Source organism: Rhopilema esculentum, chromosome 12 (assembly GCF_057945365.1).
Source record: "Rhopilema esculentum isolate cy_ngs chromosome 12, ASM5794536v1, whole genome shotgun sequence".
Classification (NCBI taxonomy): Eukaryota; Metazoa; Cnidaria; class Scyphozoa; order Rhizostomeae; family Rhizostomatidae; genus Rhopilema; species Rhopilema esculentum.
This window is the reverse complement of record NC_142826.1, coordinates 7,496,686-7,511,547: the sequence shown is the minus strand read 5'-3', so window position 1 is coordinate 7,511,547 and position 14,862 is coordinate 7,496,686. Positions and strand designations below refer to the sequence as shown.

Genomic DNA, 14,862 nt, shown 5'->3' with positions numbered 1-14,862 from the left:
CCCCCGACCCCAAAATGGACTTCGTCATCCCTGAACTATTTGGCAGATAAAGATGGCTGTTTCCATTTGTAGGGAAATTAAACCTGACCCCCCCCCTCCGCTCTATGAATTGAAAAATACGAGGAATAAAATAAATATCTTTCTGGCACGTGGAGCAACTGTTTGTTTTTAACACTTATTTAGGCTAACCCCTTATTTTTTACACCGCCGCAGTAGGATTAATGCACGACGTGTGTGACTAATCTTGCATGTTCTTTAGCTTACCCGGAGACATCACTGTTAGGAATGGGATACAGGCCACACAAGGTTATTTGAATGCTACGACCACGAAGACAGGTCAGAGAAATCAAGCAAGCTTCTTGAGCTGTATGGCTCACCATCTTCTTCAATATATCGCTACATTACGACAATCTACCGTTTCGCAAGTGTGCACCACAGTAAGTCATTTACATATTATCATTCTCTTGTACTGGTACGTTCTATCTACAAATTTCGCCAGCCTTTTGGTACAACTTCATGCCGTTGTTGTCATGTTTTACTGTTCGTAATTTTGACTGAATATAATTGATTCTACTTCATATTGACTTAAAGTTAATTCAGTTTGCGTATTCATTTGGTACCAACTTTAGATATCATTTCTATTATAAACATATTTCTAGCCATTCCTTGCCACATCTATCGTACTCTTATGCGACCTATGAAAGTCACAGGGGCTAAACCAAAAAATATTTCAGAGGCGTACAGTATTGCTTTTTGCCGACAAAAAGTGCCTGTCTCACTCTTTTTGGGTGTGGTCATAAGATAAGTAATCTTATCTGCTTCTTTTATGTGTTTATATTTTAGTGTTTGGAATTTTAAAAATTAAATTGGAAGCATTTCTAGTGAAATATTTTTAAAGTTGTGCTGCTACAGAAATCTTAACACGTTGGAACTGTTACATAAAGATCATACTTACAGAGCGAGAAACAATAACGTGTCCGTGCCGACGAAAAAACGCCCTCCTTTAGTTCGGCCCTGGCGGGTAATGCGCCAATTCACCAAGAAATTTGTTTCTCGCTAAAAGTTTACAAAAGGAGCATTTGGCTGAGTTATTAAAAATTCCAATCGTTTTTTCTTGGGGTATCTATTTTCATATGTAATATGTAAAATTTATTTTGCTTGTGTCTTTTTTCACTGGTATATTTCAATAAATCAAATGAATCAAATGAAACAAATTTATTATATCATATATTTAATAGACAATAACAAGTTGACGCAATCATTTTTATCGTAATGAGCATAAGCCTGTCTTTTTTATGTTCATCTAAGTAAAGTTCAGCTACTCAGCTACGCTGTATCTTTCAGTCCTGCAACCTATATTGTGTACCACCACCAAAACGCACCCACGGGATCACTGATCTATGCACGGGATCCGGACTCGTGCGATATATTGCCAATCGCTATGCATTTGTTCAGCGATGAAAATTTCTTAGAATATTGCCTTCATGTTACCATTGTTTTGTCGGTATCACTTTTGTGAACAAATAATTGAAATTCAATTCGAAACTAATTTCTCAAAAGATTGCGAAAAAAAACTGACGTACTGGCGTAAGTAAGCGCCGTTGCGCAGATAATTTTGTCTATTTGTAAAGTGTGCACATGTTCAAAGGTGGAAGTGTGGTTGAGTAAGCACCTCATTGGTAAGTACTCAATTTTGCTTCGATGTTGCCCCGTATTCAATGGTAAAAATCTAGCAGTTATTAATTTGTTTATGTTCATTGTTGTTTGTTCTAGGCGTATTGCGACTTTTATCGAGTTTTTGGCACAAACATGCCCTTGGGGCCCGTCGAGCAGCTTGCTACCGTGGTCTTTCCTTTATTTAGGGTAGTCATGGGTAATGCCGGACGCTGGGCAATCACGGACAAATCTACTTCGGAATTTTTTTGGAATCTGTCATGAACATTTAATAAAAAGATTTTTAAAAGCATGTTAAGGTATCTTTATGTTCAATTTTTTCTCTTTTTGAGCCCTTTTGCTGTGCGTGCTAATGAATAAATGTGTTTTGAATGCATGTCAGTGAAGTGAGTGGGCCTAAATTCCCTCGATTTTCTACTCTTCGGAAATTGAGATGTCGCTCTCTGCAATGATCAGGGAATGCTCAATGTTTTTGTTTTGACTTCATGCTATGATTGATTGCATGATTGAGAAATATATTTTGATTGGATAACATGGGTATCCTCATCGCATGGCACGATTTTGAGATTCCCCAACATTCCTGGACGTGGACGAAGTTATTGCACGTGGGCAATGCCGGACAGCTGATGGGATGATTATCTAAAAAATGGCGCTGCCAGAAAATTTTGATAAGACCAAAACTGATGGAATAAATTAGCCATATTCTCGGATTCGAGCAATTTATATCTTCACATTTGGCAAAAATGGATAACAGAATTGGAACCTTCATGTTGAAATTAGTCTGAGGCAAAAATTTCAAAATGTTTGGGCCGTCAGGCTGCGAATCACCCCATTTTAAAAATTTAGCTTTTCCTATACATTTCAATGGAATTTGTTGCTGTGGTGAAATTTTTTCACTGCAGCAGCAAGTTCCGGTCAACTCAACCGGGTCCAAACAACTGGATTTTTCAGTATAAACTAATTTAAAGATGAAGACCCGTCGGAATCGGGGGGGGGGGGGCTGGGGGGGGGGGGGCTGGAGCCCCCAATAATTGTTAAACTGTAGTATGTTTCCTTTATAACAGTGTACTAAATGAGAAGGAGAACAATGGGCAGCCCCCCCCCCCCAATATGAATTTCGTTCCGACGGCACTGTGAATTCCATTTTCGAAAAAGATCCGTAGATAGCGAAATACAAAATTGATGACGTCAACTTGAAACCATCAATTCCCAGCAAGAGAAGGCAGGTTTCCAGTTTAATAATAGTGGTATTGACAGATTGGCAAAATAATTGAAGGTGTCCGACATTACCCATGACTACCCTATATATTGGCAGAAAAATAAGGTGCTATAAAAACTAGGTGCTAGAAAAATCAGGTATACACTGATGTCGAAAAAAGAAGGGACTCCCCACCCCCCTCCCCCGGTTAATTAACTATTAACTTTGTGTTTTTTGAACAAATTTCCTACTGTTAGTGTAGATAAAAAAACTTTAAAGGACAAGCGACACGCTTTTCACCCTATCTTTTCTTTTCATTAACTTATAGATCATCGTTTAGAAGAAAGGTTTTCCTGGTTTAGAACAAAAAATTCTAATCAGGGGGTGCAAGGGGCGCGATTTTGCTTTTTATCACGTGACGCTATGACGTACATTTTGATAACTCGGAATTTTCCTGTCATTCGTCGGCGATGATCCCCGACGCAGCTTCCGATGGTCTATGACAGTCTGCGATGGTTTACGACATATGAAAACCGAGTCATCGGGAACCATCGGCGATCATCCCCGATCATCTCAAAAGTCAAAATAATTTGACTTTCCTGATGCTTTCCGACGAACAATAGTAAAGAGAACAATTGATCAGGAATGTTCTGTCCAAAGTGAGTTCATTTGAGCTGAAGGGAGGGTAACTGTTTCGCGGAAAAACTGGAATGCTTTCGATAGTACAGGGAACATTAAGGGGGCTATAATTCCTAGTTTGATTCCTAGTCTTGAGTTCGAGTTTCATCATTGTTTTAAGGTGAATCAGGGTGAATCTTCAGCTATGTCATGATAATTACATAATCCACCAAACAAAAAATTTTCCTAAGAAAATTCATACTGGAATTTACCTCTCCTTTTTTATCTTCATTGTACCAATGGCTTTTTCTGGAGCAACATTTTTCTGACGGGTGCGCGGGGAAAGTTTCTTACTTTGTTGTAATGAATTTTCATTTGCAAAATATCCCGAAATTATCAATGTGTTGATCATAAATGTCAATTTGTTGATCATAGATCGATGATAGTATCAAAAGTTTACTATTGGCCTTTATCAGCAGCCATATTCCCAAACTTTCATCAAAATTATAGTTTTGGCGATTCAATATTGTTTATAGCATCGGGATGGTCCCCGACCGTCGGGGATGGTCCCCGACCATCAAGAATGCTGTGCATCGGGGATCATCACCGACGGATTACGATATATGAAAACCAGGCTTAATAGAGAGTTTACGAAACATGACGCGACAGGTCCAGACGAACTGAATTCGTTTAGAAGCGTGTTATAAACGTTAATTATTGCACTGTATACCAGTAGCAGCAATAAAAAATTACCACAATCTACGTCACGGTGTCATGTGATTCATTTCCCGCCATAATTTGAAAAAATATTTCAACAACACTCTCATACAGCATTTTACTTTAAGTTAAAAGAAAAAAAATTTGGCGCCAAATCGTGTCACTTGTCAAGATTTTCATTTATATTGAAAGTTGGCTCGTTTTTTAAAGCCCAAAGAACTCCCAGTGTTTTTTTCCTTTATTGAAGCGAGGTTATCCCAATATAGAGAGTTTATGGCCTAGATGTGATGACGATGTAGTTCTCGTTACAAATTCAATAGCGTATGTGGTAAAATAATGACAAGGATTACACATAATTAATCAAAATACACTACGAAGGTTCCAGACTGTCCGATACGTAATTGGGCGAAGGATAAAGTAAGTCAGATTCTGCACAAAGTTAAGCATAAACACGTATTTTTTTCATAAGAAACTACGGTCCGGTGCTGGTTAGCCTGCGTGCAGCCTCTACTATTAATGCAGAGGAAGACACGGGAGGAGGAAAGAGCGCAAATCTCCCTAGTGCTGGTAGGCAGTTTCTTAAATTTTCTGCCCATTTTGCTATCAAAAGTTTCTTACATATTTCTTAAATTTCTTTAATAAATTTTTTAAACGTGCTTCCAAGGTAAAGTAAACAGTTCACTCACATTCAAAAATAGATTAACAAAGTGATCAAGGAATTTTGTTTTCCTAGAATGACTAACTCTGTTCAGATCTGTAAACAGTTAAGCTCATTGAACTTCATCGTCAAGTTGATGTCAAAACAAACTTATTTAATGGAAACTTCTTAAGTGCACAATTTACTGAGAATGAACGCAAACTGCATGTCAAGTGTAGTGTTGCAATATACAGTGATGTTCAATGTCAAGACTGTTTCGAGTGTCAACTCGGAAAATAAAAACTGTAAATTATAAACGTTTCTTAGCTTTTGTTAATTTGGGTAGGGTTGTTTCTTAACTTTCAAACAATTGAGCCTACCGTATCTTTTAACCTGTTTCTTATAAAAAAATGAGTGTGTTATATGTACTTTTGTTTGACAACACAATTTCAGCGAAGAATTTCAGAGGCCAGTTGTAGAAACGGTATGGGATAGGTTCTCCTTCAAGAGGCACTAATGCAAAAAATTGTAATTATTGAGAGAAAAAGTTTCTTTTCCCTTTTTTCCCCTTTTCAATTTGTCAACAGAGTCTGTATTCAGATGATTCAGGCCATCTTCACTACAACAAGTTGATTGCATCCTCCATCAACCTTTAAGCCTGGTTCACACGCAGGCCCGGTTTCAGGAAAAAAAATTTTTTTGGGGGGGGGGGTGCAAGTTTTTATCTACCGAGTACATTCACTACGTCAATGCAACCAGCATATTTTAGCATCGTTAATTTTTGAATTTCAGCTGTTACAAAGCAACTTCAGCGGTAAAACTATTAGTTTTATGAAAGTTCTAAAATAAGCTTTTGTAGTCACGTAGTTTATTCAACTTTCAGAAACACTTGATCGAACTCTTCTGTTCTTCAACTGGACCCATTTCTTGATAACAGATAGGTTTTATGAAAAATATTTCTCGCATGAAATTAGGTTGAGAGATTGTAGACGATCCTGGGGGCATTGTGCTTCATACTTTCAGAGACTGGCCCATAAAAATTAGGCCGGGGGGCTAAGACTCAAGTTTAGTGACATAGGAGGACCCACCATGGTTGGGTCCGACGCGAAAGAAATTTTTTGAAATCAAGCCTTCTAGAATGGCTAAAAATGCATATCCCAGACTAAAATTGTCTCTGTTTTTGTCAAATTTCTTGGGATTAACCTTTATCTGCGATGTTCCTGGAAATCCTTTGCTGGATCAACGGAAAAATTAGACTGCAAAACTTTTTAATATTTTGAATGTTTTTAAAAATTGAATGAAGGACAATTTTTCGTTTGAAAATTTAAAAAAGATCATCCACCCGTCAGAATCCCAATTTTAACGACTAAAATCCTAATTTTACCGACTAAAACACAAATGTCTATTCTTGGGGGGTGTTACACCCCACCCCCCCCCCCCCATGTGACTGGCCCTGTTCACACGTGTGAAGCAAGAGCTGAAGCAGAAGCAGGTGCGGAAGCAGAATCAAGTGGTGTGTGAACACACATGAAGCAAGCACTAGCAGCAAGCACAAAGCATGAAGCATGCCTCGAGGCATAGCTATAAGAATATTTGATAATCTTGCTTTACTGCTGCATCTACTTCACCTTTGTGTCACTCTTGACGCAGTGTAGTGTGAACGTTGTACGCATTGCGAGCATTATGAACTGAATCACATGATAAAAACATCATTTGCATGCAACAAATATAATGTGTTGGAAGAAAATTCCTTGTTCTTTAAGATAAGTCCGACAAGATTTATAGGGGTTAGAACAAAAAAGCTACTTTTGAAACTGTGAGCTGCTTTCCCAGCAGGCTCAGTCAGTTGGTCAAACGTAGTGAGTTCGGAAAATCTCTGAGAAAGGATGGTCGGAATGCTAGAATTTTGTCAATAGGGTTGCTCTTTTACTCAGTCAGAGTAACGACAAAGAGGGTAGGACTTTGTTATTTTATTATTTTATAGTTTTTTATTTTGTTATTTTATATAAAAAACCATAAGGGATCATCGTTGTCAAAATCAAATTTAGTGAATTCTGCTCTTTCGTATGCCTTTCGACGTAGGTTTAGGAAATAGAATGGTTCATACATGAATTGGCTTCAAAAATACTTGTTCAAGCTTGAATGTTCTCAGTGAATTGGGTTACAAAGTCTGAGAAAAGAGTACATTTTGGGCAACCCAGAATCAGAGATTAGGGTCCAGTTTCTACTTTCAGGAACACACATTATATACTATTAGGAATCAATGAATGATTATGTGCTGGGCCAACGCTTTGTCTGTCGATAGAGATGAAACTCCAGGAAGATTCCTGGTTCTAGTTTTGAGAAATAAATAAGGAAAAAATACAGTGAGTTCATTTACATGCGAAATTAATCCTCAGTGTGGTGAATTTACATAAACGAAAATATTAAATGAGCAAAGCGTAAATTTACATTAGTATCCTTATCAAAACAAGTTTTTGCTGGAGAATTATGAAGTCGCTATGATATACAAAATCCAGTTCTGATAATGATAATGTATAAAATTGCAATGGTGTGCGATTATGCTTCGGCAAGGTGTGGATGCCTTTTTATCTATGAAAAACATTGATGTCCAAGAAGGCGATGTACACCCCCTTTTTCTCATAATAATTTTATAAGAATACGACCCTCAAAATTCCGAAGTGGTGACGTCACAAAAATCTATTTTCAGAATTTTTGAATTTGATCCCATAAACTGAGACAGCATCATGAAATACTTCCAAATATGCCAAATCAGTTCAATGTGACACAAATTGCCTAAGATATGGCCATATGAGCACAGGCTTTTGCCCCATCAAACCTCTGTAATTTGGTCTTGGTTCATAACTTTATGAACCAGGCCAGTAATTCGCTAGCAAACTTTAAATCTTTCATCGTCCATATCACGCCCAATTTCGTTTTTATCTCGTTCTTTCACATTATTTGGTCAAAATTGAGAAATTCTAGAAATAGATTTTTGATGACGTCACACTTCGGTACTTTATTTGTGGCTCATAAATTATCGTTGAAAACTTCGGATGCAAAAATTTGCATCAGTGCCTTCTTATTTAAGAAACTTTCTTGATATCAGAAAAATTTCTTTATTCAATCATGAAGCAGAATATGGAACACTTTTACTTCGATAAGCTTTTGCTAGCTCACAGATCATTGCGACACAAGCAATAAACATGCACATGCAATATACATGCATACGTGGCCGTGCGACCGTAATACTTTCCTGACTCTGCTACCACAGCCAATAGTTGCCGCAAAAGATGGGGAAATTTTCAAATTTTGATGCTTCCAGTTTGCTGGAAAATGCACTCATTCAAGCAATTGTTATTACCTTAAAATGCAACCTTGCTCTTAGAGTTAAGATCCACAGGCGGAACGTTTTAATCGATTCGATTTTCTTGTTACCATCCTCGTCATTCAGGCACCCAACCCTGAAACATTGTAATGTGGAGTTTGGTTATCACTGGTATCAGTTTGCCAAAATTTTTTGTTGAAAGTTGTTCAGTTTTCAGTTGAAATATTAACGTGCAGAGGGGCGAGAAAGCTACCCTAGGTACCAGAGCCTCATGAATCCGGGGATAATGTATTATAGACGACTGCGGAAATATTTCCAATCCTCGCTCAAAAAAAGTATTTCAGTGACTAGTTTTGAACTATATTTCTGAGACTAAATGATGGAGGCTCTGGCACCCAGGGTAAATGAAAATGAAAACAATCAAATATACCATCGACTGTCATTGGTTTTTTAATATATGCCACCTCCAAGTAAGCACCAAAAATGTCGAATCTGCCGAGTAGAGAGCCAATTCATAACTCTTTCGGGAATCCCCACACCCCCATAGCACCGCCCCTGCTGACAGGAAGCCTGAGCCCTAGTCCCCAAATAGTTGAATATTCATGTGAATTAAGTTAGGGGTCTGGAACTCAGGCTACTGACAGGGCGAAGAACACGCCCATGATAACTTGAAAGGAGAGGGTCTGGAGCATAGGCTAATGATAGCAGGCGCAAGTGAAGCACGTGGTGTGTAGCCCAAAATTTTAGTGGTTGTATTTTTCCTCCAAGAGACAGAACATATTCCTCGTTCCAACGGCTACCGGTAGGTTGATGTGGGATACATTTCAGAATATTGGTTGCAGTCAATTTCTTGCAATTTTTAGAAACGTTTAACTTTCTTTAGACATCCTTAAGCATCGTCTTGATAACGGGCTTTGCATTGCATGACGCGTATCCAGTATATTTATTGATACTTTTATTACATTTGATTAATTCCATTTTTAAAAGGAAATTCATTACTATTTGAGGCCCTCTAGACGTCCAGGCTCTGTGGCAAATTGCCCGCTTGCCCCCCTCTCAGCGGTCCTGATGTGCACAACAACGTGGGTATTATCAAACAATGGCCAAGTATCATAAGCTGCAAGCCCCTCCCCCCCCCCCTTAATCAAGTAAAAATCATCGAATTTCAGTTCCATTCCGGCAATTTTATATCAATGCTCCTTACTTCCTATGGGTCGCATTTCGATAAAAAGCGCAGCTGATCAAATGTCGTGCATCGTTTTGTTGTGGTAGTACGCAGCTTTTGTTTGGTTCTGCAATGCCATAACTAATTCATTTACCTTTAAGGCAAGTTTCCACCTGAACGAATGCGTAATTGTTTTGAATTTTATTTTGATTTCCTAATCTGATTTGATTTTCAGTCTGAACTGGCCAGTTTGGAGAATTTTTCCGATAAATTTTCGGCAAATCTAAACCATTTTTTGAAAGCAAAACCAATTTTCAAAAATCTGGATTTCTGGAGTTTAGCTTAGCAAAAATCGAACTGGCATAGTTCTAGGTTTATGGCGCCATTAATTCTGTCAATTTGAGGGGATGTGAGCTTCCTTTTACTATGGATTTCCCAAAACTTTTGGCGAATGCCGGGAACTTTTTAGGGAATGCTGTTAACTTATTGCCGTGGGCTTTAGGGGAAGGCTACTAACTATTTGCGATGTGAATCTTTAGCTTTCGCCATGGCAGCATGGCAGTTGAAGGCCACCGTATCTCGATCGCCAAATCGTGGTTATTCATGTAACCGCGACTTGTTGATCGCATTATACTAGCGTAATGAGAACTATGCTGGAGGAATAGGTCTTGAACTATGTAGTATAATAGAGTAGGATCGCCACTTGAATGGTGCGCTGTTAATTGCTTTCTGAAACCTAACCACGCTTGGGTTGTCAATTTTTACAATAGTAGCCAAGTTTACTGTGTGTTCGTGTAACATACTCAAATACTTTTAGAGTTGGGATTAACGTCTTCCCTTGCTTATCAATTTTCGAAAAACATCCACCAATGCCATCCTTATTCTATACCCCCCGTTTACTTTTTTCGAAAAAATGCAAAGTATGTACAACGAAGCTCTCGTAGCGCAGGGAAGAGCACAGAAAACAAAGAGAAAGAGTGTTAATTTTTGTTAATTAATGTTTAACCATAGTCATAGAAAAACTGTACTTAAACTTGCTTTTTTCTATTGACTATGATTTTACTCAGTTGAATTACTAGACTTTTTAAATTTTTGATTACAATATTATCAATGTAGGGCCCAGACCCTTTAGGGATTGTAGGTAATGTCAACTCCCGGCTTTTTACGATATAGTTAGAGATCGTCGAGTCCATCACGTTATGCCTATAAACAAAAATGGAAGGTGTGTTTATATTGATTATAAACTTGCTTGCTGTGTACAAGAGTGTCTTTCTGTCACGATACCTTAAGCATTAACACTGCTTTTGCTTCATTTTCATTCAGAAGGAGCAATGGGTCTAATAAAAACGACAGTTATCGGGAGTATGACCAAGCCTGCATATTTAAAAGTTCCTTGTTGGGTGATGGATGGAAAATTCAACCCGGATTATTTTGAAGTTTATCGCAGTGCATTCATAGAGGAATATAGTTCAGATGTGGAAGATCAGCTAAAAAGAGCCACGAAAGAAATCGTTGATCTACAACAGCGGTGTGGATTAGATGTTATAACCGATGGTGAACTTAGGAGAGTACAATATGTTTACAATTTTTGTCGAAGATTTGAAGGTTTTGATTTTCATAACACCAAGGAAAAGGTTTGCCGAAACGGCTCTTGGAAAGGACATCTTCCAGTGATCGTGTCGAAAATTTTGCACAAAGATGGCCGTGGTTTCCTTGCAGGAGAATGGAAATGGGTTCAAGAAATGAGCGAAAAGCCAATTAAAGTTACAGTTCCAGGTCCAATGACGATTATTGACACATTTTATGATGATTTTTACAATGACGACGAAAGCCTTATGAAAGATTTGGCGGACTGCATTAACATTGAGTTGAAGTTGCTTGCCGAGGCAGGCTGCAGGGAGATACAGGTAACTTTTCTACCTATGGCACCAAAATACTAAGCTTAAAAGACACAAGAGGGTTGTGAATTCCTGACAATACTGTTTTCACTTTTCAGTACTGCTTTCCAACATCTAAAAGGGCATGGTCTTTCCCAGTGTTGAGCCTCAACTTTAACTAGTCTCTAGGTTGTCTCAGCTGATTGCACTGTCACAAGCAAGACAGCCCTGTCACTATATTCTCTGTCTTCCTCTTCTGGGTAGGGGTGTAAGTTTAATTTCTTCGTAAGTTCTTCTTTTAGGGAGTTGAATGAAGTCGAAATTCTGCCCTTTCCCTGTCTTGAACGCTCACAATTTTTTGGACTCAACTAATTGTTTAACTAATTTCGCTCAAAGTAGATTTCCAGTTCTTTTTTGCAGAGTCTCTTTTAACAGGCACCTCGTAGCGCTGAGAAAGGTGAGGGGGGCTATAGCCTGATAAAATAAGGATTGATTTGATGGTCGATTTTTTTAATTTTTTTTGGCGTTTTTTGCAAAGTGGGGTTTGATGTGGTGGTCGATTCCTTAATCTTAAGCCTCCAGCCCCCTTTTTTGCATGTCTGTTTAAGCAAGCAGTTTTTAGTGGATATGACTCTCTTTGATTATGCATGTTCGCTAGGCATGTTCTCAAATCATTGACAAATTTTGATTGGTCTCATTAATAGTTTAATCATTCCACTTTTTAAACAGAACCATTTAGAGACTTTTATGTGTTTTTCATTTTAACTTGCATTATTATCGTTGTGCTGCTCCAAATCATTGTTGGTGAATTATCCTATGTTTGATATATTTTTTCTGACTTTTGTTCTTTAGGTCGATGAGCCTGTTTTAACAAGATATCCAGACAGAGCAATAAAGTATGGTGTCAAACATTTGTCATCCTGTTTTGACGGTCTCCCGCGAGATGTTTTCAAAACAGTACATGCCTGTTGCGGATACCCCTTCTATTTGGTACTTGCGATTCAATGTTTAAGATATCGAGCTAGCCTAATTTTTTTCTTATTCGATTTGAAAACGATTGATATAGAAAATTGAATGGGTAGCTCAGATGGTAGAGCAACGACATAGAGTAGCGCTGGTCGCGGACATTCATATTTCCTCAAGCACATTTTTATTAATCCTTAGAGTTACATTCTCATTAATTGGCCTATTTTGATTCACAACTTGGTATGTATATTCCATCTTGTTCTTTCGGAACCTTATTCTGACGTTTTATGCTATGAGAAGTGTCAGACGAAAAAGCTTTAAGTATGTTGTAAAATGTTTGCTTTTTTCAATGCCATTTACATTATCATTATTAGATCACTTAAAATTAAAACTTTAAAAATAACAGCGACTGTCCTTGCGAACATCAGTAGCTTGGGACTTCATTGACTCCACATAGAAGCTAGCTTTTTACTTTTCTATTTGCTTGACTTAATTTGTAGAAAATTAAATTTGTGTTGTTTTTTTAAAGTTTGTTGATAGTAAATCAAAAAAATTGCATGCCAGGACCAAACAGATTACGAAAAATCGGACCAAGGAGCATATATGAAGCTAGCAAGTGTTTTGGATGAAGCAAACATTGATGCAATTGCAATTGAGGATAAACATCGAAGGAACAGTCCAGAGATGTTCAAAGCTTTTAAAAAGATAAAGGTAGCAGACGTTTACCAGTTTGACGCAATATTGCCTTTTCCGAATGTATAGTGTTTTCAATTTGAATGAATATTGATATAAAATGAATATTTAGAGTTATAGCCAAATATTATTCACTTGTTAACAGGCTGTTGTTTCAGCCAAGTGTCACTTTTATATGTTTTTGGTGTTGGCAAAATATCGTGCCCAGAAAACAAGAGTTAAAACAACTTCTGTTAATCTTCTGTCGGCGTTTGGCTTCATGAAGCAAGCAACAAATTGCTTATATAAAAGGGCATTTTTGCTCTTAAACTTGTTATATGTAATGATAATCTTCCTAAATCTGTAATATAAAGCTTATTTGGAACATTTTTGTTTCTCTAAAATATGATGTTCTATGTAAGTCATTTTCTATCCACTGATACTCTTTACTTTGAAATTTGTCAGATAAAAAAATTTAAGATAGCAGAAATCCTGGCAATCTTGAATTTTTGTTCCATTTGAACAACTGAGAATTTTTTTTAGATATGCTAACAGGACCCACGCCACGAATTTCAAGGTGGAGGGACCAAGTTCATAACTCGAACTTGAACTTAGTGCTTTAAAACATGTCCTCTCTAGAAATATTTTTGCTTTCCAAAAATTAGGGGGTGTTCATGGCCCCTCCTCCCCCCCCCCCCCCCCGTGGCGTGGGCCGTGACACTCGGTGTTGCAAATATCGTTGTGCAAGGCAAGCACAACAAACGAAGAGGAAGGACTACCCTGTGACAAAGAAAAAGGAGTCTCAGCACACCATATGGTCCATGCGTCCGCTGCATTCTCTGGGCTCTGCTCAAACAAATCAAAGAAATGATTTGTAAGTTTAATGTCAAATGCTCACGACCGTTTCATATGCTCTTTTGCAATCCAAAGCTATCAAATTGTTTTATTTCTATTCCAGATCGTGCTTGGTGTAATTGACGTTGTCAAAAGTCGAGTGGAGACAGTTGACGAGATCTGCGACCATATATCAGATGTTTTGAAGTACATCCCGAAAGAACGTTTGATTGTTGCTCCTGATTGTGGAATGATATTTTTGCCCCTTAACCTGGCTGAACAAAAGCTTACCAATATGGTCAAAGCAGCAGAAAGATTTTAATCTTCAGAATTAGTGTTTATAGCAAAACCTTTAGCTCAACAATTAGTATGTCTAACCACTCAATCATAAACTCAAATTTGGGAAGAGAAAGAAATAAAGAGATTCTAAACCATTAGCATTTTGTCTCATTACTTGTTGATGTAGAGTTCATAAAGAGGACTGAATGGTCTGACGTAGGCTTTGTAATAACAACAGTCTCTTTATAATTTGAGGCTGAAGGTTTCAAGGCCCGGTCTATTTTATAAATCTTGAGAACCCCAAGATATTGAGAGATGATAGACCTACTATTCACTGCAGTCAGTAGCGAAACGGAGGCATCTTAGGCCCTAAGGAAATACCGAGACGGGGCCTCTATTTACGAACTGCACGAAAGTCCCATTCAACGCTGTAAATCATATGGGGCACAATCAGGGATCTAAAAATGATGATTTTTCCTCGTTCCCTATTAAAAGTTGAGTTATTTGAGTAAAGACTTCAAAACATGGATTCAAAAGTAATGTGGGGCCCGTTTGGTCGGGGTTCCTTACGCATTCAACTAAGGCCCCCTAAACTACCTCATGCCACTGACTACAGTTAGGCCCTACTTTAAGGAAATGGCCATATAAGAAACTGCAGCCTGCCAGCACAGAGTATATTTTCTCTTTGATAAGTAACTAGGCAGTCTGGTTTTTCCAATTTTTTACAAATGGTGCAAAATTGAAAAAATTTATCAAAGAGAAAGAGGTTAATAGTATTTCATACTTAATTCATTTATATTTATTTCTCGGGGGTATCCTTGTTTACTATGTAGCATGATCCTTGAATTGAAAGATTCAAGAAAACAAGAAGATATTAGACAAAACTGTTTTTAAGAT

At 37.8% G+C, this 14,862-nt stretch overlaps 1 protein-coding gene across 1 annotated transcript; it reads left to right on the top strand.

The window, feature by feature from the left end:
* Positions 1-289: 289 nt before the first annotated feature.
* On the top strand, positions 290-14,234 carry LOC135681789 (uncharacterized). The gene is made up of 5 exons (XM_065196401.2): positions 290-437; positions 10,661-11,244; positions 12,067-12,204; positions 12,745-12,891; positions 13,811-14,234. Exons 2-5 carry the CDS (start codon positions 10,669-10,671, stop codon positions 14,006-14,008), a joined length of 1,059 nt encoding a protein of 352 aa, XP_065052473.2. The 5' UTR covers positions 290-437; positions 10,661-10,668; the 3' UTR covers positions 14,009-14,234.
* Positions 14,235-14,862: the final 628 nt, after the last annotated feature.